At 36.7% G+C, this 22,504-nt stretch overlaps 3 protein-coding genes and 1 long non-coding RNA gene across 6 annotated transcripts; 2 read left to right on the top strand and 2 right to left on the bottom strand.

Moving 5' to 3' along the window:
* Positions 1-980: 980 nt before the first annotated feature.
* LOC103524318 (histone-lysine N-methyltransferase SETD1B-like) lies at positions 981-17,085 on the top strand (the record flags this gene model as incomplete). The annotated part of the gene is made up of 5 exons (XM_026833394.1): positions 981-1,127; positions 1,467-1,676; positions 15,053-15,155; positions 15,516-15,600; positions 16,161-17,085. Coding segments are annotated over exons 1-5 (1,449 nt in total), but the record flags the coding sequence as incomplete, so codon positions are not given.
* On the bottom strand, positions 3,891-12,858 carry LOC103524305 (2-oxoisovalerate dehydrogenase subunit alpha, mitochondrial). The gene is made up of 8 exons (XM_008489320.3): positions 12,637-12,858; positions 12,132-12,299; positions 11,316-11,511; positions 10,573-10,879; positions 9,953-10,148; positions 4,940-5,122; positions 4,284-4,378; positions 3,891-4,061 (listed from the first exon to the last, which is right to left on the bottom strand). Exons 1-8 carry the CDS (start codon positions 12,679-12,681, stop codon positions 3,989-3,991), a joined length of 1,263 nt encoding a protein of 420 aa, XP_008487542.1. The 5' UTR covers positions 12,682-12,858; the 3' UTR covers positions 3,891-3,988.
* On the bottom strand, positions 6,987-7,938 carry LOC108254549. The gene is made up of 2 exons (XR_001809906.2): positions 7,835-7,938; positions 6,987-7,616 (listed from the first exon to the last, which is right to left on the bottom strand). It is a non-coding gene; the product is annotated as an uncharacterized LOC108254549 (long non-coding RNA).
* Positions 13,413-22,500, top strand: LOC103524317. Of its 3 annotated transcripts, XM_026833402.1 has the most exons (6): positions 13,413-13,492; positions 14,629-14,755; positions 20,991-21,092; positions 21,247-21,298; positions 21,803-21,967; positions 22,176-22,500. In XM_026833402.1, the coding sequence occupies exons 3-6, from the start codon at positions 21,012-21,014 to the stop codon at positions 22,472-22,474; spliced, it is 597 nt and encodes a 198-aa protein (XP_026689203.1). In that variant the 5' UTR covers positions 13,413-13,492; positions 14,629-14,755; positions 20,991-21,011; the 3' UTR covers positions 22,475-22,500. The 3 variants fall into 3 exon arrangements, with proteins under 3 accessions (XP_026689203.1, XP_026689204.1, XP_008487553.1); XM_026833403.1 differs by lacking the exons at positions 13,413-13,492; positions 21,247-21,298 and adding an exon at positions 21,411-21,462 and having other exon boundaries at positions 14,521-14,755; XM_008489331.3 differs by lacking the exon at positions 13,413-13,492 and having other exon boundaries at positions 14,521-14,755.
* The last annotated feature ends 4 nt before the right edge of the window (positions 22,501-22,504 follow it).

Here is a 22,504-nt window from a genome sequence, read left to right as displayed (position 1 = left end):
CTTAGTTTCATAATGAGCTCCTTTTTTTTACTTTTAACCTTATCATTACATCTTACTGGGTGAGGATTGCACTTACTACAAGTGGCATTTAAACATTTTGCAAGTATTGGGACATAGACATAGGTATCATATTTTCTAAAATTAAATAAAACTTATAGAGGTTACGTGGATCTATCTGAGAGGTATGTATCTTTTACAGGAAGCCTGATATGTAATGGATTTAACCTTGATCTTGTAGGAATGCATGTACCAATCACGTGCGACCTTTTCTATTGGAGTCTGAGATACCTACAGGTAGGTACTTACCTACTCACCAGCCTTGGTGGTGTAGTGGTCAAGACGCTCGCCTGGTAAGCAGGAGGGCGTGGGTTTAATCGCAGCCGAGGTATGGAATTTTATCCTCAATATAGGTAATTTGAGAATTTGACTACAATAATAGTAGTAGCCTACTGCTGAAGTAAAGGGACTTTTCAGTCCTATGCAAGCAAGCAGTATAATAGTTGGGTAGGTACCTATACCTATTTTATTACAATAATTTATTAATTTTAGTATTACGTAAAGAGGGGTCTGAATAATTTTTCATTTATTATGGTAGGTAGTAGGATTTAGGTATGAGGTGGGTACTTCCTATTTTCGGTGCTTTTAAAAGTAGCACTGTAGTTCCCCGTCCCCCTTTGACTAAAATTCCCTCGGTTCCTACTGACCCCGATTTTTTCTGCCGGGGCTCCGGGGGCTCATTTCAGGAGCTCATGTAAACGGATCTTTTAGTAACTAGTGGCGGTGGCGCTCATGGTGGCTAAAAATAGAATGCAAATTACAATGTTGCCATATCAAAAAGTGTGTGCGGTAATATGATTTTCGAGAAAATGTACGATAAAAGGGGCAAACAGTGGCAAACATTGAATCTTGCTTTAAGATCCAGGGTAGGTATTGTTATCAGTGTGAAATTTTACATTTTACGAAACTCTGAAATTCATGTTTCAGACACAGATGCTGACGAGATGTCAATTGATGGCAGTGGTGATGAAACTCAACTCAATAAGGCCAATAAAAAGTCAACTGAAGAGCACAAGGACCCAGATTCTCGTAATCCTAAACGCCCTATCCTGGATGAAGCCCCTGCAAAGGTAAGTTTTTCTCTAGTGGGTGTGATGAGTTTCTAAAGTGTTTCATTTCGGACCGTTTTCGGCACCTCCCTGCTTTGGGTCACCTCTTAGACGTGGGGGCGTTTGGGATTCAGGACTTCTAATGACCCCAAACGAGCCCCTGAAGGTAGTTTTTGGCCACCTTTCCACGAACTCTAGCCTTTTTTTCGGGATTCGTATTAGGCTAAAATGAGATTTTTTTAATTTCTATTATTGAAGTAATGAGAAAGTATTGCAATTGCTCCAAATTTTCAAAGTTCGAGAGTCCCCTGAATCCATAACAGTGGTTTTTAGCCAATGGTCCGTACATATGTTTTCCAGATGAAGAGGAGAAGACTAATCTCTGCCATCAAGCCATTGTCCCCAGAACCAGAACTCGTTGTAAATACTCCAATTCCCAGTGTCATATCTCAGCCTTCAAAAGATGTAAACCGTTGTGTTATTCCCAGTCAAATATTGATCAAAGCAATGCGAGATGCCAACAAGTCAACTGTAGCTGCTTCTTCTAGAAATTGTCAAGTTCAGGCTCAGGTATGAGTTGTTTTTTTACCCCTTTAAACTGAGGTTTACAAAAACTAGAACCTATAATCCAATGAACTTTTTTGAAATTCCTTCCCACAGCCATTCTGACCTATCACCTCTTCTCAATCTATTAAGAATTTATAATATTTACAGTGAAAAGCTAGATCTATCAGTATCTTTTACTAAGTTTTCGAATCAAATGGAAAAATGTTTTATTTCTAATAGCTAGGTACATATGTTTGTAGGTACATTTACTCCATCCCCCTAATTATGCATTTTATGTTTTATACTTCATTCCCCCCTCGTGTTATCTCATACAGGTAGATTTAAGAATTTTATTATTGTAATCACCTATATCCATTATTTATTTCTATGAATAAGACGATGGTTCGAGCCTTTCCTAGGAGTCACACTCACTCCGATGGCTTCTTCATCCCTCCATTGAACTCGATCTTGTGTCAATTCCTCCCAGTTGAAATGCGCAACCTATTGATTAGTCTTGACTCTTCTTCCAGCTACTTTCTTTCTCTTTCTTCCTTCTTTTTCTTTCGTCGTTCTTTATGTTTATAAAAGCGTATCTTTAGGAAGTTTCAACTGGTCTGCCGAAATGTTTATACAGTTCATAGTCCGTCAAGGTAACGCCGAAGCTCAATGTGTAATTATATTAAGGCTTGTAACCTTTGGAAATGATGCAACTTAATAAGAAAGTTTTACATATGATACTGTTGTGGTTCAGTATTGCTGACAATGAAAGTGATAGAAGGGAGTGTTCTCCTTTCCATGAGAATAGAAGAGAGTACAAGAGGTGATAATAGAGAGTATTCTCTGATTTATGAGGTGATAAATTTATAAGCAGTTTTTTGTTGTCTGTATTAAACTTTTTGTACATTTGCTGACAATCACTGTGTAAACTTGCTCCATGAAATAAATAAAAGTTTCAAACAAATTAGTGGAGGGATAGGCTGCTTATTTGTTACCAAGGTAACCATTATCAGGAAATGCATGTCATCCAAATACTTATAGCTTATGTTTTATTTCTGAGAGTAGATCGGTCTCTTGGGGTGGTGGGGTGATACTTGGTTGTTTCATTACCTAGGTACTTATTTTGTGTTATGTCCAATACTAGTACAAGTTGTGGATTTTTCCTTCTCTTTTACCACCTAAATGGTTCTGCAGATACACCTAACTGTATGTTTACATTTTTTTACTTTCCTCATCCCATAAGAAGGAAAGTATTTTTTCAACCAATTCTTTTTCATTCCCTGTGGGGTAACATTTTTTACTTTCCTTATCCCATAAGAAGGAAAGTATTTTTTCAACCAATTCTTTTTTATTCCCTGTGGGGTAACCATTCCCCAGGTACCCCACCTACACCTATGTATTAGAAGTACAGAATAGAAATTATACCTGTAGGTCATAGCTTCTAATATCAAAGGTCTATTCTTGCTTAGGAAGGTATAGGTAATATTAATAGATATATTTCATTTCCCTCCGGCTAAAAGACAACATCTGTTCGGATATATTTGACGTGGAAAATATTCTGGAAATATTTTTATTGAAATTCCCAAAGATTTTTAAACATTCTTCTGTCTCGTGGCAGTAAATGTGCACAAAACTAACAGTTTTATTTCCTTCACATATTCTGCTCTTTTATCGGGATTCAAGAAGATTTGAAAACGAGAGTAACTTTTCTCAATAATAATAGAGATTAGAGGTTGTAGTTTCATCTAAGCTTGTTAGAAAACTTGACTTAACAAAGTGTTGAGATCAGTGAGTTCGGAAAAAAAGTATCGGGATTCAAGATGATTTGAAAACGAGAGTAACTTTTTTCTCAATACTAATAGAGATTAGAGGTTGTAGTTTCATCTAAGCTTGTTAGAAAACTTGACTTAACAAAGTGTTGAGATCAGTGAGTTCGGAAAAAAAACTAGATCCTAGACTTAACTGGAGACTAGATAAACCTTGGCCAGAAGTTTTCATCGGTGTTCTTCCGACTTTTGATTGGTCAAGTACGCTAAAGTAACAGATGAGTAACATAACATAATATAATTAGGTACTTAATACTGCACGTCACATAAGACCATACCTAATGTAAAAATATCTTAATATTGTAGGTACTCTTGATCTGTTTTCCAACCTGTGTGTAGTGGTTATATAATTAGGTACTTAATACAGCACGTCACATAAGACCATACCTAATGTAAAAATATCTTAATATTGTAGGTACTCTTGATCTGTTTTCCAACCTGTGTGTAGTGGTTAGCGCAGTGGGCTTTGAATCTGGAGCTTGGTGGTTCGAGTCCATCATCTTATTCTGCTTGTCATGCATGATTCTTCAGAGGATAGTGGTCCTTATAGATTTTCAAATGGTCTTCAACTTCCTTCATTTGATCTCTGGAATGCAAATAAAGGATTATTAGATCTTGGTATTAAGTTTCACAAGAAATAAAAACTTTGAAAACTCAATTTCCCTCAAGGGTACTTCTACTATTTAATAGATTTTTTTCTCATAAATATGTACATTCTTTAATCCATTTATTATGCTCCAAATTTTCGGAGTCTCGCCTACGCTAAAGGAGAAAGTGTCATCTATGCATTAATTTTATTCTTACCTACCTTATATGTGGGGGCATTTCATGGTAGACATCTTCGAACATCTCTTTCCAACTGGGTTTCAGCTTCTTTTCGGAAATTCTGATGCTATTCAAAACCTGGAAAGACAACAATGAAATTTCCAAAGTTTCAGTGTTATGTTAAAGAGTATTGAGGATGTCTGGCTCGGGGACTTTAAACAGGGAGGATACCAAACAACAACAGAAAAATAGAACCTACCATGAGGAGCGACCATTATGTGTATAGGTACCTACTGTTGAACAAAGAGGCCTCTTCTTCATTCTTTCTTGCCCATCATTTATTATTTTTCCGACTGGGTTCTCTCTTTCAAACATCTACTAGTTTTTCTCAGGAATTTAATTTAGGGTTCCTTATTCGCTCTGTCGCCAATTCGGTCATTACCAGGTGCTAATTATCAATACCACATTCCCTAATCTTACCAATTGTTTTGATTCCTTCTTCAACTGCTCATCTTGTTTCTCGGACCATAGCTTTTTCTTGAACAGGAGTGTCTTGAATCTCAGTATTGGGTTGTTATTTATTTCGTACTCTTGGACTTCTGATTTGGATCTATAAGCTGTGCTATCATCGGAGGTGCTGTGATGACCAATTCTGAAATACAAGTTTTAAATACATAATACCACATCCCCTAATCTTACCAATTGTTTTGATTCCTTCTTCAACTGCTCATCTTGTTCCTCGGACCATAGCTTTTTCTTGAACAGGAGTGTCTTGAATCTCAGTATTGGGTTGTTATTTATTTCGTACTCTTGGACTTCTGATTTGGATCTATAAGCTGTGCTATCATCGGAGGTGCTGTGATGACCAATTCTGAAATACAAGTTTTAAATACATGTTTTATTTCTGAGAGTAGATCGGTCTCTTGGGGTGATACTTGGTTGTTTCATTACCTAGGTACTTATTTTGTGTTATGTCCAATACTAGTACAAGTTGTGGATTTTTCCTTCTCTTTTACCACCTAAATGGTTCTGCAGATACACCTAACTGTATGTTTACAGCAAAACAGCAGAGTTGAGGGATGCTGATGGAAAACTTACCTTCAGAGCTGGGAACATTTGCAATCATTTCTTCTCAACAGCTTTCTTGGGTCAAATTGCAAATGAGCATGAATCTAAATTGAAACTCCATATAGCCAAGAAGAAGATTCCATACATAGACTCTAAAGGACTGAAAGTGAAGCCTGAGCAACCAAATGGGATTAAAATAGAGAAATTTATATTTGATGTGTTTGAGTTCTGTAAGAATTTAGTTGTGTGGGAAGTGGCAAGAGAACATGATTTTTCCGCCTTGAAAAACTCCAATGCTGAGAAAACAGAGAATCCTACAACATGTTGCCTTGCTTTGTATGATCTACACAAGTCCTACATTGAGGCTGCTGGAGGCACTGTGAAGCCTGATGCTGTAGGAAATGTGGTGTGTGAAATCTCACCATCTGTGAGCTATGATGGAGAAGGATTGAAACCTATTGTGAATGGGAATACCTTTGAGTCTCCTATTCTGCTCAAATGATATCTCAACATGTCCATTTTTTATATTACCAACCTACTTATTATGATTTTTACTTATCTCCAATGAAATTATTGTTTTGTTAATGATTATTTTTATTTTGCTCTTCTTTGTCTGTACCTACATAATTATGATGATCAATTGGTCATTCATTCCTTGTGCATTCGTCTTATCTCTTTGTCATTCTTTGTTTCCAACTTACTTATCAAACTAGTTAGGGATTTACATCTCTTTTGACATTTTACCTGTTGAGTACTTATTTATTTTGTTGTTAATTAAAAAAAAAGAAAAAAAATGTGAAAGGTATGTATTAGAACATTGACATTCAATGTGTTTAGTTAAGCTTGACAAAGAAAAATCTTAGAGTTTCTGAATATTAGTGCTCATTGAACATTACCTACCATTTAGGAAAGTACCTACCCAAGTATATTTATCTACAGTTTCTATATCCTTCCTTAAGTGTCTATTTATGTCTGACTTTGGATTCTCTTTTTAATTTTGTCTGTGATTCTAATTCCTTTTTTGTGCATTCGTGAATATTTATGAATTTATACCATGCAAGTTATTTTCGTTCTCCAAGAATAATATTTACCAATAAATTATTATCTATCTATTTTTTAAAATATAAAAGAATCTCGTTTTCTACTATCATTATTCAAATTACTTAGTTTCATAATGAGCTCCTTTTTTTTACTTTTAACCTTATCATTACATCTTACTGGGTGAGGATTGCACTTACTACAAGTGGCATTTAAACATTTTGCAAATATTGGTAGGTACATAGGTATCATATTTTCTAAAATTAAATAAAACTTATAGAGGTTACGTGGATCTATCTGAGAGGTATGTATCTTTTACAGGAAGCCTGATATGTAATGGATTTAACCTTGATCTTGTAGGAATGCATGTTCAGTTGTCCACTGTCCACTACTTTTGAAATTGTCCTGGAGGTATGGCATACTCGGTCTAAATTTATGTCTCATGTAACAAGACAGTGTGGTATTGAACCAAGAAGTAAATCAGAAGGACAGTGTCCTTGATGTGTAATACCTCACAAAATTCTTGATTATACACTTCTGTATGAACTAAGCTAAGTAATCAATCAGTCATTAGAAGGTATAGGTAATATTAATAGATATATTTCATTTCCCTCCGGCTAAAAGACAACATCTGTTCGGATTTAATTGACGTGGAAAGTATTCTGGAAATATTTTTATTGAAATTCCCAAAGATTTTTAAACATTCTTCTGTCTCGTGGCAGTAAATGTGCACAAAACTAACAGTTTTATTTCCTTCACATATTCTGCTCTTGTATCGGGATTCAAGATGATTTGAAAACGAGAGTAACTTTTTTCTCAATACTAATAGAGATTAGAGGTTGTAGTTTCATCTAAGCTTGTTAGAAAACTTGACTTAACAAAGTGTTGAGATCAGTGAGTTCGGAAAAAAAACTAGATCCTAGACTTAACTGGAGACTAGATAAACCTTGGCCAGAAGTTTTCATCGGTGTTCTTCCGACTTTTGATTGGTCAAGTACGCTAAAGTAACAGATGAGTAACATAACATAATATAATTAGGTACTTAATACTGCACGTCACATAAGACCATACCTAATGTAAAAATATCTTAATATTGTAGGTACTCTTGATCTGTTTTCCAACCTGTGTGTAGTGGTTAGCGCAGTGGGCTTTGAATCTGGAGCTTGGTGGTTCGAGTCCATCATCTTATTCTGCTTGTCATGCATGATTCTTCAGAGGATAGTGGTCCTTATAGATTTTCAAATGGTCTTCAACTTCCTTCATTTGATCTCTGGAATGCAAATAAAGGATTATTAGATCTTGGTATTAAGTTTCACAAGAAATAAACACTTTGAAAACTCAATTTCCCTCAAGGGTACTTCTACTATTTAATAGATTTTTTTCTCATAAATATGTACATACTTTAATCCATTTATTATGCTCCAAATTTTCGGAGTCTCGCCTACGGTAAAGGAGAAAGTGTCATCTATGCATTAATTTTATTCTTACCTTATATGTGGGGGCATTTCATGGTAGACATCTTCGAACATCTCTTTCCAACTGGGTTTCAGCTTCTTTTCGGAAATTCTGATGCTATCCAAAACCTGGAAAGACAACAATGAAATTTCCAAAGTTTCAGTATGTTAAAGAGTATTGAGGATGTCTGGCTGGGGGACTTTAAACAGGAAGGATACCAAACAACAACAGAAAAATAGTACCTACCATGAGGAGCGACCATTATGTGTATAGGTACCTACTGTTGAACTCTTCTTCATTCTTTCTTGCCCATCATTTATTATTTTTCCGACTGGGTTCTCTCTTCCAAACATCTACTAGTTTTTCTCAGGAATTTAATTTAGGGTTCCTTATTCGCTCTGTCGCCAATTCGGTCATTACCAGGTGCTAATTATACACTTCTGCTTTTGCGCAATGATACCACACTTCGCACACATGTCAAAACAAAAAGTAAACAAAATTTTTGAAATTCAAATTTTTGCATTTTCTGCTAATCAAGTTTTTTTCCTACGTGGAAAAGCAAGAAATTAAAGAAATAAAGAGCAGCTACCTATATCAGTTCTCCATTGTGTTTAGTTCATTATGAAGTACAGTGTTTTGTCCAAAGCAGGAATGCCTCAGTGTAGTTCTTACTAGAGAACTATCTGAGACAAACAGCCAAATACCCTTGATAAATCTCTGTGATCAGCCTCATCTCAATAGTATTAGTAATTTATATTCTGTTCAACTCAGTTTTATGTGTGGTTCTGACGTCTATTTCAAAATAGGTATTAAATCCATAATCCAAGACAAAAGCACTTACAGTCTTACACGTATTACGACGTGTTGATGGCTGTTTAGCGGGGTACACTCAGCTTCGGCCTAGTGTGAGGAAATTTCAGTGAAAAAGCTTGAAGTTTAACTTGACCTTTTTAGAATGTAGTGAGCTAGTGAGTGTAAAGTTCTATACATCTAGGTATTCTATAGTGATTGACTGCTTGGCTTGACCCCTGGATCTCAAAGTTGAAACAAATTTTGGACGATGATATTCAGTCTCTCTACCTACCTGTGCGCGGATTGTATCCCACCATGCTCCGAAGTCAACATTGATCATGAAAGTATAGGTTCAAATTATTCATAGTTACCTAATTAATAAAGTACAAAGTAATAAAGAAAAGTGATGATTGACTCCACGGACCTAGGTTCTAATCAGACGTTTTTTCCGAACCACTGCCCGGACTGTATCCTACCATGCTCCGAAGTCAACATTGATCATGAAAGTATAGGTTCAAATTATTCATAGTTACCTACCTAATTAATAAAGTACAAAGTAATAAAGAAAAGTGATGATTGACTCCACGGACCTAGGTTCTAATCAGACGTTTTTTCCGAACCAATGAGTACCGCCTGGTATATAAATATTCAGTTATGCAATGTGCCGCACTTTTGCTTTTGCGCAATGATACCACACTTCGCCACTTCGCACACATGTCAAAAAGTAAACAAAATTTTTGAAATTCAAATTTTTGCATTTTCTGCTGATCAAGTTTTTTTCCTACGTGGAAAAGCAAGAAAATAAAGAAATAAAGAGCTACCTATATCAGTTCTCCATTGTGTTTAGTTCATTATGAAGTACAGTGTTTTGTCCAAAGCAGGAATGCCTCAGTGTAGTTCTTATCATTCAATACTCAAAGTGACAAAATACAGAAGTGATAGCTTGTAAGTGGAAACAATCTCATATCTGTCATCAGTTGAACTGTTAAAACATCTAAATCTAGTAGGTAATTATGAATACTTCCTTCAAATAGTAAACCCCACACCCAATTGTAATTGAAATCATCTAGTCAAGTCAACACCCTGAGGGCAATTTTATTTAGTCACACGGCAAACACTTTGTAGTGAGATACCTGAGTTCTACCTCCAGTCTGTTACTCACCGGTCATATCTTTGGGACTACTTTCTCTTTCTGTTATGAATACTTCCTTCAAATAGTAAACCCCATATACACCCAATTGTAATTGAAATCATCTAGTCAAGTCAACACCCTGAGGGCAATTTTATTTAGTCACATGGCAAACACTTTGTAGTGAGATACCTGAGTTCTACCTCCAGTCTGTTACTCACCGGTCATATCTTTGGGACTACTTTCTCTTTCTGTTTCTTGCTTAGAACGTATTCTCTGGCCTTCTTCGTAGCATTATACACTGCACATACGTCGTTTCCGTCAACTCTAATGGCTGAAATACCCAGGCCAAACCCTCTGGCCGCGATCCCATCTCCTCCATACTGTTCCGACGCTGGGGTTGAAATGGCGTAGCCATTGTTACGACTGAAAAAAAGGCATTTTGTACATATATTTAATTTAACCGTGTATGTAGGTACACCGATTACACTGGGGGAAAAGCCCAATATGGACTACAGTTCCACTAATGGCGGATCTCACGAATTTCAAAAGTTTATCTTTAGAGGAATCCGATCTATGAAGGTGATACCGATTACAAGGGGGGGGGGAAGCCCAATATGGACTACAGTTCCACTAATGGCGGATCTCACGAATTTCAAAAGTTTATCTTTAGAGGAATCCGATCTATGAAGGTGAGAAAAACCTGCCGAATCGGTCCCTGTAAAGATACACAGGCGTGCTTACTGGAACTTGGCCTGGCGCACTGCCGTGCGCTCAGATATCGTTTTTATTTGTAATTATACCCTGACGGGCGTTTACAATGGTGGTGGTACACCAGACGGATATTTACCAGAAAAATATAACCGGACAATCTAGGGTAGAAGCAAAATTCAGCGCCGAAAACGCGTCCCCCTCACTGGCCGCCCCTTCTCCGAAATACACAATCACCACCTTCTCGTTCTTCTTCAGCTTGTAGGCGTACGCCGAGCCTACCGCCTGGGGCAGCTGTGTGGCGAGGGGAGACGAAATGGTGACGAAGTGATGCTGTCGAGAGCCGTAGTGGACGGGCATTTGTTTTCCCTTGTCGCTGCTCCCGATGTTTCCGTACAGCTGGTCAATCATTTGCTCCACGGAGAAACCTCGCCACATGAGAACTCCTGGAAAATGAAACATGAGACAAAAGAAAACAGTAACCACCTATATCCATTTCTATGAATAAGACGATGGTTCGAGCCTTTCCTAGGAGTCACACTCACTCCGATGGCTTCTTCATCCCTTCATTGAACTCGATCTTGTCATCTTGTGTCAATTCCTCCCAGTTGAAATGCGCAACCTACTGAATAGTCTTGACTCTTCTTCCAGCTACTTTCTTTCTCTTTCTTCCTTCTTTCTCTTTCGTCGTTCTTTATGTTTAAGAAAGCGTATCTTTAGGATGTTTCAACTGGTCTGCCGAAATGTTTATACAGTTCATAGTCCGTCAAGGTAACGCCGAAGCTCAATGTGTAATTATATTAAGGCTTGTCGGGTTAAATTTCCGTTGATTTTACTTTCATTTTTTCCTTGAATGTCTGGATTTTAAGTCCTAAACATTACCTGTCTCTCTGTATTGGGCGTAAACCAAATCTTCTGGGTCTAAAGCGGCCGCAGAGCCTACATGAGAGCCTTCTTCTCCACTGCTTGTCATGTAGAACGATATCCGACCTTGCCGTTGTGATTCGTACATCACTTTGTCCATCTCGTTCAATGTCACCATGGTTTTGTACATTCTGATGTTGGTTTCATTGTCCACCTGACGAAAAAATGGGGAACGTTAGAGAGATGGGAACTTTGACCGTTTGACCCTGAATAACGGCCTAACCGTTCCTTCTTAAAACAGGGCCCAGAGGCATTTTCGATCCACATAATTATCAAAAATCCGTGTGACGTTTGAGCGACTATGGCGGAAATCTCAAGTCCTTAGCAAAACGAACTCTTTTTGAGCTTTTTCGAAATTTTGGCGTTAAATAGCGGCCGAACCGTACATTTATCGAGACCCGGCCCGCGGACACTTTTGATCGTTATGAATTATTGAACCTCTCTGCAAAATTTGAGCGACCTGACGCTAAATAGCGGAACTTTGGTCCTGATTCGAATAACGACCGTCGGGAATCAGTTGGCGGAAATCTCAAGTCCTTAGCAAAACGAACTCTTTTGAGCTTTTTCGAAATTTTGGCGTTAAACCGTACATTTATCGCGAGATCCGGCCCGCGGACACTTTTGATCGTTATGAATTTATTGAACCTCTCTGCAAAATTTGAGCGACCTGACGCTAAATAGCGGAACTTTGGTCCTGATTCGAATAACGACCGTCGGGAATCAGGGTCCAGGGTCATTTTTGATTACAGTGCCCCCTGCCCCTTATCACCTTACCTGAGCAAAATAAGACTCATCCCCTTCAATCGTTCCATTGGTTCCAAGAACTTTATACACCTCATAACTTGGTCTCTCTGTTGGATCGATTATTTTCAGCTCATTTGAAAATGCAGGACTCTTTGACGAGGAAAATTTGGCACTCTGGTATACGCAAAGTCTGTTTAGCTGAAACACGGAAAAAGAGAGAAAATAGCGAATCAAGTTTTGCTCAAAACAGAGCCAAGAAGTCGACTTAAGGTGCGTGTCCACACATAGGCGACGGGCCGTCAATCGATGTCGACTGACACGTCCACACTGCCTCGACAACATAGATTCACCTCGTCGATCGACGACCGGACGACTATGTTTGAAGACACCTTGAGGTCAGAATATAAATCGACTCAAGGCTGTCTGATGTGATTGTTGTCTATGTCTAGGCTGATTATTTAGGAAATTGGGGGACCATATTTCCAGTCAGCCTGTCCAAAATATACCTAGGTGCAAAGTAAAAACGTGTACTTACGGTCAAAATTGGTGACACTGCCCTCCATACTTTCGAACAGATCATGCTTACTGCATGGAAATTTTACGAAATAATATCTGAGAGAGAAAAGAAAAACTATCAATAAAATTTTATTCAGGAGGTATACAATTCGTAAAATACAAAACGATCGAAAGTAAAAATAAAATGTACGTGTGTTTATCTTACACAATGATTGTGTTCCTTGAATTTTCGAAAACAAACTAGGTATTTAGGTAGGCTCCCTATCATTCTACTCAGTGATAGTACAGCTGATAAGGTTTTGATGACTGATAATACCAGTTCAATGATAGAAAAATAAAAGCTTCATTTCAAATACATTCATTACTATTCATTGTACCTAACATACGAGTACCTACCAATCACTCAAAATATAGGTGCAAAGTAAAAACGTGTACTTACGGTCAAAACTGGTGACACTGCCCTCCATACTTTCGAACAGATCATGCTTACTGCATGGAAATTTTACGAAATAAAATCTGAGAGAGAAAAGAAAAACAATCAATAAAATTTTATTCAGGAGGTATAAAATTCGTAAAATACAAAACGATAGAATGTAAAAATAAACGATAGAATGAATGTAGAATGTACGTGTGTTTATCTTACACAATGATTGTGTTCCTTGAATTTTCGAAAACAAACTATTTAGGTAGGTAGGCTCCCTATCATTCTACTCAGTGATAGTACAGCTGATAAGGTTTTGATGACTGATAATACCAGTTCAATGATAGAAAAAATAAAAGCTTCATTTCAAATACATTCATTACTATTCATTGTACCTAACATACGAGTACCAATCACGTGCGACCTTTTCTATTGGAGTCTGAGATACCTACAGGTAAGTACTTACCTACTCACCAGCCTTGGTGGTGTAGTGGTCAAGACGCTCGCCTGGTAAGCAGGAGGGCGTGGGTTCAATTGCAGCCGAGGTATGGAAATTTATCCTCAATAGGTATAGGTAATTTGAGAATTTGACTACATTAACAGTAGTAGCCTACTGCTGGAGTAAAGGGACTCTTCAGTCCTATGCAAGCAAGCAGTATAATAGTTGGGTAGGTACCTATACCTATTTTATTACAATAATTTATTAATTTTAGTATTAGGTACGTAAAGAGGGGTCTGAATAATTTTTATTTACTATGGTAGGTAGTAGGATTTTTTAGGTATGAGGTGGGTATCCTGTTTTCGGTGCTTTTAAAAGTAGCACTGTAGTTCCCCGTTCCCCTTTGACCTAAAATCCTCGGATGTCCACCTGACCGTTTTTCTGCCGGGCCCTCGGCTCATGTTCCAGGAGCTCATGTAAACTCGGATCTTTTAGTAACTAGTGGCGGTGGCGCTCATGGTGGCTAAAAATAGAATGCAAATTACAATGTTGCCATATCAAAAAGTGTGTGCGGTAATATGATTTTCGAGAAAATGTACGATAAAAGGGGCAAACAGTGGCAAACACTCAAACAGCCTCAAAGCTCAAACTCAAACTGCTAAAGTAAAGATATTTTTTTCAAACCTATACGTCCTACAGACCTACATTAATTTTATGAAAAGAATAGCTAAAGTACGTGTACAAAGATCAATTTTGTAAAATCAATCTATACTTTTCAGGAGATGTAACGGGAAAAAATAAGCCCAAAGTTCAGTACGGTAATTTTTTTCAGCCTAGTTGGCAACATTGCACCGGCCTGACTGCTATCGTGCTATCCTGGAAAAGTGAAAAGTGGAAAATCCTAAATTTTCAGTTTTCCTCTCTTTTCGCTTTCCAACTTTTCATTTCACTGTTAATCCACCATCTTCAAATTTCCAGCATACCACGAGGAAACCATTAGGAAAAGCCGGAAAATCTAACCTCATCCTGGAAAACTACTGCTGAGTGCTTGCTATCCTGGAAAAGTGGAAAATCCTAAATTTTCAGTTTTCCTTTCTTTTCGCTTTCCAACTTTTCATTTCACCGTTAATCCTCCATCTTCAAATTTCCAGCATACCACGAGGAAACCATTAGGAAAAGCCGGAAAATCTAACCTCATCCTGGAAAACTACTGCTGAGTGCTGAAGTTTAACTTACGAAGTCTCTAACCTACCAAGTTCACAGTTTTCAGCATCGAAGGTACTTATCAATATTCTTTCCTTTGGGGTAGGTAATAGAATGTGCTGAGTACCATGAACAGGCCATTCAGCCACATTGTCAGCATATGTTTTATTTCTAATAGCTAGGTACCTATGTTTGTAGGTACATTCACTCCCTCCCCCTAATTATGCATTTTATGTTTTATACTTCATTCCCCCCTCGTGTTATCTCATACAGGTAGATTTAAGAATTTTATTATTGTAAATCACATGTAACATACCATAATATTGTAATAAATAATGTTGAATTGAATTGAATTGTAATGATATTTTTCAGAATGTCAGAGAAGATGAACAGCTCATCATCAAGGTAGAGGAGGCTCAAAGTGAAGAAGAGGAAGAAGCTGAAGGTGAAGAGGAAGAAGAATACCAGCCATCTCGTAAGTATAACTTTATAGATTCTTCTTCCTCTCCTTTGCTTTTTCCCACTCAAGTAGGGTCGGAATTTCGTGTCAGTCTCTTCCAGTCCATTCTATTATGCACCCAAGTATAACTTTATAGATTTTTTTTAAGTTCAGTGTTTCACCGCCGTTTTTATTTCGTACGAATGAAAATGAAACAACGGCTACATTAGATAAGACCCATGTGGTCTGTGTCGTAGCATGCCCGTCCCGTAGTATGTCTCTCATCAGATGGGCGATAAGAGACACAATACTTCCCATTTAGATAGGTAGTGAAAAAGAACTGGACCTATGAAACTAATACACAGAATAATTTTAAAAGCTTTGCTCTTTTTGCAGATGTTACCTCAACTAATGTGACCAGCAGTGAGGACGATAGAGACTATTACTATGCTCACAATGAGGTGGATGAAGCCACTGATCCGTAAGTTAATTCCAGCTAAATATTCTTGATTTTATCTCTTTTTCACAGTTTTGTTCTATTCTATTAGTGTTGGATATCAAGAAGGAACTAAACTATCAATGACCTACTTTCAGATATCTGTTACCAGCAGTATCTTTTGAACATTTGAGCTAGAGAGTCGAGTTTTAGTTTTGTTCTATTCTATTAGTGTTGGAAATGAAGAAGGAACTAAACTATCAATGACCTACTTTCAGATATCTGTTACCAGCAGTATCTTTTGAACATTTGAGCTAGAGAGTCGAGTTTTTGATTTGTTTCCAATGTATAACAATTTGAAATATTAAATAATTTTGATCTAATACTTGCCCCTAGACGTCAAGCTCCTAGGTTCAGCGTATAGAATAGGCACTAACCCCACTTTTTTTAAATCACATCTACACACTCAGAAGTTTTAGAGAACTATCTGAGACAAACAGCCAAATACCCTTGGTAAATCTCTGTGATCAGCCTCATCTCAATAGTATTAGTAATTTATATTCTGTTCAACTCAGTTTTATGTGTGGTTCTGACGTCTATTTCAGATCTGCAGAGTCTGGAGCGCAAGAGCTTGATCAGTCAGATAGCAGTGGCTTAGATGTACCCAGAAGAGCCTCCCCCACATTTGTAGTCACTATGAACAAAGGTCGAGATGAATACTTGCCCCCTAGACGTCAAGCAAAGCGAATGTATCAGAAGTTTGAACGCATGAAATCTGTGGAGAATGTGTGTGCGTTTGTCAATAGGAACAGAGGTAATTCAGAAGAAGATAAGAGAATAGTGAAGGTGGAAAGCGTCAGTTCGAGTAAATATCGAACCAGATCCGGTAGCGATGATGAAGAAGATATGCGCCAGGAATATAAACGATTTAAACATGATTATGAGAAAGCCAGGAGTGAATACAGAAACAAGAGAAAGAAAGCAAGCTCAGACTCAACAAGTGAAGATGAGGCTTCATGTAAGAAACAAGATCGTAGACGAAGTCATGAGGATATGGCAACAAAGCATTCCGACTCACCTAAACTATTACAACTGAGGAATTTGAAAATCGACAACGATGAGAATAGTAACAATAAAACTTTAGGAAATATGAACACACCGCCACCTCCTTACTACGATCCTAATCAAGTGGCCGAGAATAATAACAATAACAACAATGAGAATACTTACTCAGATCCAGGTTCCAATCACGCGCTATCCAATTACTACAACACTATGGAGCAGTGGATAGCGGATCCTAACTACCCTGCAGCGTTTGACCTCCCTCCTCCTATGCCTCTCCCCGTCCCCCCTCCCATCAGAGCACCACGGTTTGTCCCTCCCTCAGGTTTCTTGCCACCTCCGCGTGGTCCTCCCCCTCCCATGCCTCCTGGTTTCCTCCCTCCCCCTCCCATGCCTCCTGGTTTCCTCCCTCCTCCTCCTGCTCGACCTTCAGGCTATCTCCCTCCCCCTCCCATGCCTCCAGGCTATCTTATTATTTTTTCCTTTTCTTCTTGATTCAGTTTATCCTTCTTTTCTCCCGTTTTTGTTTTCCTTTGTTTGAATCTTTCGCTTTTTCAGTTTGATATTTTTCTTTTTATTCTATTGACCATCAGTTTTGGACAAAATTATTATTTTTCCCTACACCCTCCTTTGTTTTATTGGGTCTCCATCCCTCTCCCAAAATGTTAGAAAAAATCCCCAGTTATTAATTAATTCAAGATTTATATTTTAATTCCTTCACGGTTGCCTTGAATTTAATTTCGGAAATCTTGTTAAATTCATTGTCATTAAATATTCTGTTAGTAATCGGAAGCTTGAAGTCTAGCTATTGGTGTGTACTAACCATGTAAATTATTGATTATCTGTGATTTAAATTTTCATGAAATTATATTTTTCACATTGGGTAAATTAATTCGTGGATGGGCTTTAAATTAAAATCTATTTTTAATAGGTACCTATTTCCTTTGAGATTGAACTTTTCTTTTTACTTATGTTGTTGTTTTGAAATATCTGTGATCTAACTTTTGATTTGCGTCTATGTCTAATTATTTGAGGCCACGGAAGAATGAATTAATGAATTAATTTTTAAATTAATGATTCATTGCTTTGGTATGATAAGTACCTACTTACCTATTTTAATATTTTTGGGGACAGTTAACCACCTCGATAGTGAACCTTACGAGTAGAAAGTGGGACGAATTCTTTATGGTTTTTAGAAAATTCTTCTCGATTGTGAGGTGTTAAATTGACCCTAATTTAATCTAAACCGTGCGTGTTGGTTCAATCTTTTGTTTTTGTTATAAAATATATTTTCCCCTTCCAGAATGTTGAATTAGTTTCTGTTCTATATTTCTAAACCAGGGATTTCTAATCTGTTTCTGATAAATATTTCTTGGAGTAGGAATTTCTTTTTGGGATCCGAACCCATAACCTCCCGAGAGAGTCAGTCGTGTTCACAACCTGGTCACTAACAGATTGTATGATCAGTCGATCGCAGTCACAGCTGCTGGTAAAAAAAATTGAAGAAAAAAATGAAATTTAATGAACTCTAAGAACTGTGGTAAATCTGTCACATCCACCGAAATGAAGCAGTATGACTAGTATTTGGCACATTGCATATTCACAACAGTTCTTAGGCGCTAAAAATTTCCGTGTTTTAACCGTACGTGTACGGAAATAATGGTACTAGACTTGGCAACGTTGTAAAATACCAAGTACATGTAGCGCGCGCAGATCTACTCCTACAAAGCATTGTGGGTGATATGGACGCCATCCGATCAGTTTGTGAATATTTTGATTTTCAAGATTTGTTCAAATTCACTTTCAAATTGAAATTTTAAATCACCTTTACAAGTAATTAGCCTTTGCATAGTTAATATTGAAAATATTTGTGACCATAGATAGATGGCGAATAAAATCCGCGGATAGGAAGTGTACTGTTTGTGTTGTTCGAGCCAGATCTATTGACAATATTTATATCGTTATCAAGGCACCGACAAAATTATTTCATTTGGAAGCCGATACTGTGTTTGGTAAGTTAAATGTTCAACCTATGTATATTAGTATGTGCAAAGATCTATTTTCTATACCACAGGGTATATTGTTCCTTATAAATGCAGCTCTACGTCAGAAATGTTTGCTCCCCATACTTATCAATAACCTGTACTTGGCCAACCCCTCCGAGTCAATACTGTACAAACTCCGTACCTACTACGAAATTTGTGTTTTGATGGTAAAATGTTGACAAAATTGACCATAACAAACTTTTCTTCCATTCAAATAGCTACTTGACTATGATAATGTCAGTAGAACAAGAGAAAATACAACTAGAAACAATTTTCCTCCTCTCAAAGTTGACCTACCCATAGAGAGGGAAAGGGAAGCCTATTTTCTAATATGTCAATAGTGATGTATTTATAGCATGCACTTCAAATTGGTTGTTTGCTACCAGAAATTTAAATTAGATGTTTACTAGGTACCTACCACTTTGCCTGAACATTTAGTAAATTTCAGTGACCAGTAAAAAAGTATTCCCTGCTCTCAAGTTCATTTTATTTTCCATTTCCCCATACCTTTTACTTCCATACTGAAATTTGCATTTTAAATGTGTGAGTCTCTGACATCAAATCAGAAATACTTCCTTGTTATTGATATTGAAGTAGGTATGATCTATAAATAAGCATGTTGTTGTTAGAAATAGTCTGTTTCTGGAAGGAAAAGGCTTTATATTTTAAAAAATCATAGTTATTTTGCTGACTCCAGGTAGCTACTTGGCAATAAATGAGTACTTTTGTACACTTGTTAGAAATATTCTGTTTCTTTAAGGAAGGAAAAGGCTTTATATTTTAAAAAATCATAGTTATTTTGCTGACTCCAGGTAGCTACTTGGCAATAAATGAGTACTTTTGTACATGCTATATCATGGTTGTTTAGAACCTGGGATGCCTTTTTTTTCTTCCCTAGTTAAAATATAATTTCTATACTTGAAAAATGAAATTGCTTACAAAGTTAAAAATAAAATTGCTTACAAAGTGGTAAGCAATTTATTATAATGAGTAAGTCACTTAATTAAGGTTAATGTACTTACAATAAAAGTACCTATAAATGAAGTGAAGAATACCTCCATATACATAGCTACTTTCTGTAATAACATCAGTCCCCTAGCCCTAAAGGAGAAGTAAGTCACTTAATTAAGGTTAATGTACTTAGAATAAAAGTACCTATAAATGAAGTGAAGAATACCTCCATATACATAGCTACTTTCTGTAATAACATCAGTCCCCTAGCCCTAAAGGAGATGAAACTTGACTTTGTGGCCTGATGATTTAAAGTGGGTAGATCGTTCCAAGACTTTTTTTAGAAAGCCTAGTCTAGTAACTTACTTAATAGGTACTTAATAATTACTTTTCTAATTACTTGAACACAGAATACTTTCCTACCTACCTACCCACCCCCCTATAACTGTATGGCTCAACAGTTGTCCCATTATAATAAATGTAGGTATACACTTGTTTGTTTTAACTTTTTTTACTTTCCTCATCCCATAAGAAGGAAAGTATTTTTTCAACCAATTCTTTTTCATTCCCTGTGGGGTAACCATTCCCCAGGTATCCCACCTACACCTATGTATTAGAAGTACAGAATAGAAATTATACCTGTAGGTCATAGCTTCTAATATCAAAGGTCTATTCTTGCTTAGGCCACATTGTCAGCATGTTATTTCTGCCAGTCTTTTCACAGTACTGAGCTGTTAGCATGGGAGCTCTGTGAAATAGGTTCAAACTCTTACGGGGACTTGTACGGGCTTGACAAACTGCCATTGGAATTTTACATATCAAAAAATAGGCCCAAGACCATACATTCTAGGTTTCTTGTTGAGCAAAATGATTACTAGATGGACAAGGGCTTTCTAAGGAGTAAAAATACCTTTGGAAATGATGCAACCTAATAAGAAAGTTTTACATTTGATACTGTTGTGGTTCAGTATTGCTGACAATGAAAGTGATAGAAGGGAGTGTTCTCCTTTCCATGAGAATAGAAGAGAGTACAAGAGGTGATAATAGAGAGTATTCTCTGATTTATGAGGTGATAAATTTATAAGCAGTTTTTTGTTGTCCGTATTAAACTTTTTGTACATTTGCTGACAATCACTGTGTAAACTTGCTCCATGAAATAAATAAAAGTTTCCAACAAATTAGTGGAGGGATAGGCTGCTTATTTGTTACCAAGGTAACCATTATCAGGAAATGCATGTCATCCAAATACTTATAGCTTATACATAGGTAGTCCATTTTCAAAGAGGCTTTCTTTTGCTAATCAGCAGAATGTATGACTGATAAAAAAAAAAAGAAAAATCACTTTATAAGAATTGATTGATTTTGTTTTAATTTCAGTGATTTGTTAGTACCAGCAACATGTCAAGCAGCAGTGACCAAAGTGAAGAAGATGATCCTCAGTCCAAAAACACCATGAGTTCCATTACCTCAATTTTAAGGGTAAGTTAGATGGCATGATCCAAAATGATTAGGGTTTAAAGATTGTTTAAAACTTATTAAAGAATTTGTACTAAAAGAAGTTGATAAAATCATTAAGTTCTCTAAAACCTTTTTACAATAATCTAATGGTGGCTATGTTTCCTTTTAATTCCAGGATGCAATCATAGCAAAACTGCAAGAACTTGGTGCTCCTAAGAATGCCACAGGTAAGATGAATAGCTCAAACAAATTTTGCAAAAGAAGTTGATAAAATTATTGAGTTCTCTAAAACCTTTTTACAATAATCTAATGGTGGCTATGTTTCCTTTTAAATTCCAGGATGCAATCATAGCAAAACTGCAAGAACTTGGTGCTCCTAAGAATGCCACAGGTAAGATGAATAGCTCAAACAAATTTTGATTGTATCAATTTAAGCAGAAGGCCTGTCTAAGCATTGTTGTTTCAGTGATAGTTTGAAATTGAATTAGCTAAAATTGTCAGCGGTGCCTGTATTTTTGTACTCTGAGTACCAATAATGAATTTAATGGATTACATATTGTTTTTTTCCTTAATTTACAGATACAGCTCTGGTATCAATTTAAGCAGAAGGCCTGTCTAACTATTGTTGTTTCAGTGATAGTTAAAATTGTCAGTGGTGCCTGTATTTTTGTACTCTGAGTACCAATAATGAATTTAATGGATTACATATTGTTTTTTTCCTTAATTTACAGATACAGCTCTGTGTGACTACATCATGTTGATTGCATCTTCAAAGATCAAGAAAAAGGCTGAAATTGTGGAAGAATTCCGATTCATTTTGAATGAAAAGACTGAAGAATTTGTTGAGTGGTATTTGGAAATATGTGAAAAATTGAATAGCATTGAAAAGAAGAAAGGTAAGTGACTCAATGAAATTGTCATTTGTAGTTGTAATTAAACCTCATTATAATTTTTATTTGGGTAATTATTTTGCATTTTTACACCTTTCATTCCCCTTCCCTTAAATGTTTATGAAAAATGGCACAGATTGAAAAAAACAAAATATGGAAAGAAATTTTGCACAGATAAACATTATTTCTATGTTTTGTTTTCTTGCATATTTAGGTAAAGCACAGTCAAAGGTGAAAAAGAAGTCATCTAAAAAGAAAGGTTACACAGGTATCTCGTCCTCACTTCTACAACAGCTGACCAATGATCTCACCAAGAACTATATGCCTAAATCAGGCACTGGTGAATCTGAAGATGCTCTCAACAGAGAAATTGATATGCTGGTCAATAGCAAAACTATCGAAGGAGGCAATTCAGAGGAGTATGCACTCCACTTGACCAGTGGAGATTTGCCCATTATAAAAACTGAAGGTAAGACAATGAATGAAGGGAATATTTTCAGTGAAATAGAGTAATCTTTTTGGGGGGAAAGGAGACCGAATAAA

This window comes from Diaphorina citri, unplaced genomic scaffold (genome assembly GCF_000475195.1).
Source record: "Diaphorina citri unplaced genomic scaffold, Diaci psyllid genome assembly version 1.1 scaffold92, whole genome shotgun sequence".
NCBI lineage: Eukaryota > Metazoa > Arthropoda > Insecta > Hemiptera > Psyllidae > Diaphorina > Diaphorina citri.
This window is presented reverse-complemented; position numbering and strand designations above follow the sequence as displayed.

What these genes read in the sequence shown, in the direction of transcription:
- LOC103524305 (XM_008489320.3), bottom strand. Translation starts at nt 12,681, where the DNA reads ATGATCTGTTCGAAAGTATGGAGGGCAGTGTCACCAATTTTGACC. An exon ending in AAGAGAAAGTAGTCCCAAAG is followed by an intron (nt 5,123 to 9,952) that starts ATATGACCGGTG and finishes TGTATTTAAAAC; the next exon opens with TTGTATTTCAGAATTGGTCA. An exon ending in AGAAGGAATCAAAACAATTG is followed by an intron (nt 4,379 to 4,939) that starts GTAAGATTAGGG and finishes TTGTCTTTCCAG; the next exon opens with GTTTTGAATAGCATCAGAAT.
- LOC103524317 (XM_026833402.1), top strand. Translation starts at nt 21,012, where the DNA reads ATGTCAAGCAGCAGTGACCAAAGTGAAGAAGATGATCCTCAGTCCAAA. An exon ending in CCATTACCTCAATTTTAAGG is followed by an intron (nt 21,093 to 21,246) that starts GTAAGTTAGATG and finishes TTTTAATTCCAG; the next exon opens with GATGCAATCATAGCAAAACT. An exon ending in TGCTCCTAAGAATGCCACAG is followed by an intron (nt 21,299 to 21,802) that starts GTAAGATGAATA and finishes CTTAATTTACAG; the next exon opens with ATACAGCTCTGTGTGACTAC.